At 38.1% G+C, this 1,206-nt stretch overlaps 1 protein-coding gene across 1 annotated transcript; it reads left to right on the forward strand.

Annotated features, from left to right (window-relative positions):
• Nucleotides 1-342: 342 nt before the first annotated feature.
• On the forward strand, nt 343-852 carry LOC140975020 (uncharacterized). The gene has a single exon (XM_073438507.1). It carries the CDS (start codon nt 343-345, stop codon nt 850-852), a length of 510 nt encoding a protein of 169 aa, XP_073294608.1.
• Nucleotides 853-1,206: the final 354 nt, after the last annotated feature.

A 1,206-nucleotide genomic window follows, 5' to 3' on the forward strand; every position in this document is an offset into this window, starting at 1 on the left:
ATCCAACGGGCTAGATCAGATGTAATCTCATACAACGATCATAATACTGATGATGTTGTAGATAACACAATCTAATTCAACAGACAGATTGTAGATAAGGCAATCTCATCCAACGGTCAAGATGATGATAAGATTGTAATCTCATCCAACGGGCTAGATCAGATGTAATCTCATCCAACGATCATAATACTGATGATGTTGTAGATAACACAATCTAATTCAACGGACAGATTGTAGATAATGCAATCTCATCCAACGGTCATATTTTTTGATAAATTATTATATAATGCGACGAAATATCCTAGATTCTCACACCACATTCTACGCTCTCACAAACTTGAAATGAATTCTCATTTCCAATTTCACGCATCATCCTCTAGTTCATCTTCATTGTCTGATAATGAAGAAGAAACACCTATTAATTGGATGGATGATTTTGAGAATTTGGATAATACACGAAATGCAATATTGAATATTGTAGCACAAGATCAACAGTTGGTTGCTACCTACATTATCCACCAAGAGCAAGAAGTCACACACGGAGGTTCAATACCAGGTCATATAGTAATTCACCGTGATCAAAAAATTGCCGATCGTAATCTGTTCAACGATTACTTTTCCGATAACCCAAGATATAACGAAACAATGTTCCGACGGAGATTTCGAATGTCTCGAAATCTTTTTCTTCGTATAGTTGATGAAGTAAAGAATCATGATACTTACTTCACACAAAGAAGTGATAGTGTGGGGCGTCTCGGGCCATCGACTATTCAAAAAACAACTGCTGCTTTGCGAATTTTAACTTATGCATTACCCGCAGATGCTATGGATGAATATATCAAAATTGGATAGTCCACTGCAATTCAATGCATGCAACGCTTTTGTCGAGCCGTGGTGGAAGTTTTTGCTGAGCGATACTTGAGATCTCCTACTGCCAATGATGTTGCCATGTTACTTTATATTGGTAAACAACGCGGATTCCCTGGAATGTTGGGAAGTCTTGATTGCATGCATTGGTAGTGGAAAAATTGTCCAACGGCTTGGGCGGGTCAATATGCAGGTCGTAGTGGTTCTCCAACAATAATTTTAGAAGCAGTAGCTGACTACGACCTTTGGATATGGCATGCATATTTTGGTATGCCCGGATCCAATAATGACATAAATTTTTTGGGATCGTCCAATCTATTTTCCAACATCGCACAAGGT

Source organism: Primulina huaijiensis, chromosome 4 (genome assembly GCF_012295235.1).
Source record: "Primulina huaijiensis isolate GDHJ02 chromosome 4, ASM1229523v2, whole genome shotgun sequence".
NCBI lineage: Eukaryota > Viridiplantae > Streptophyta > Magnoliopsida > Lamiales > Gesneriaceae > Primulina > Primulina huaijiensis.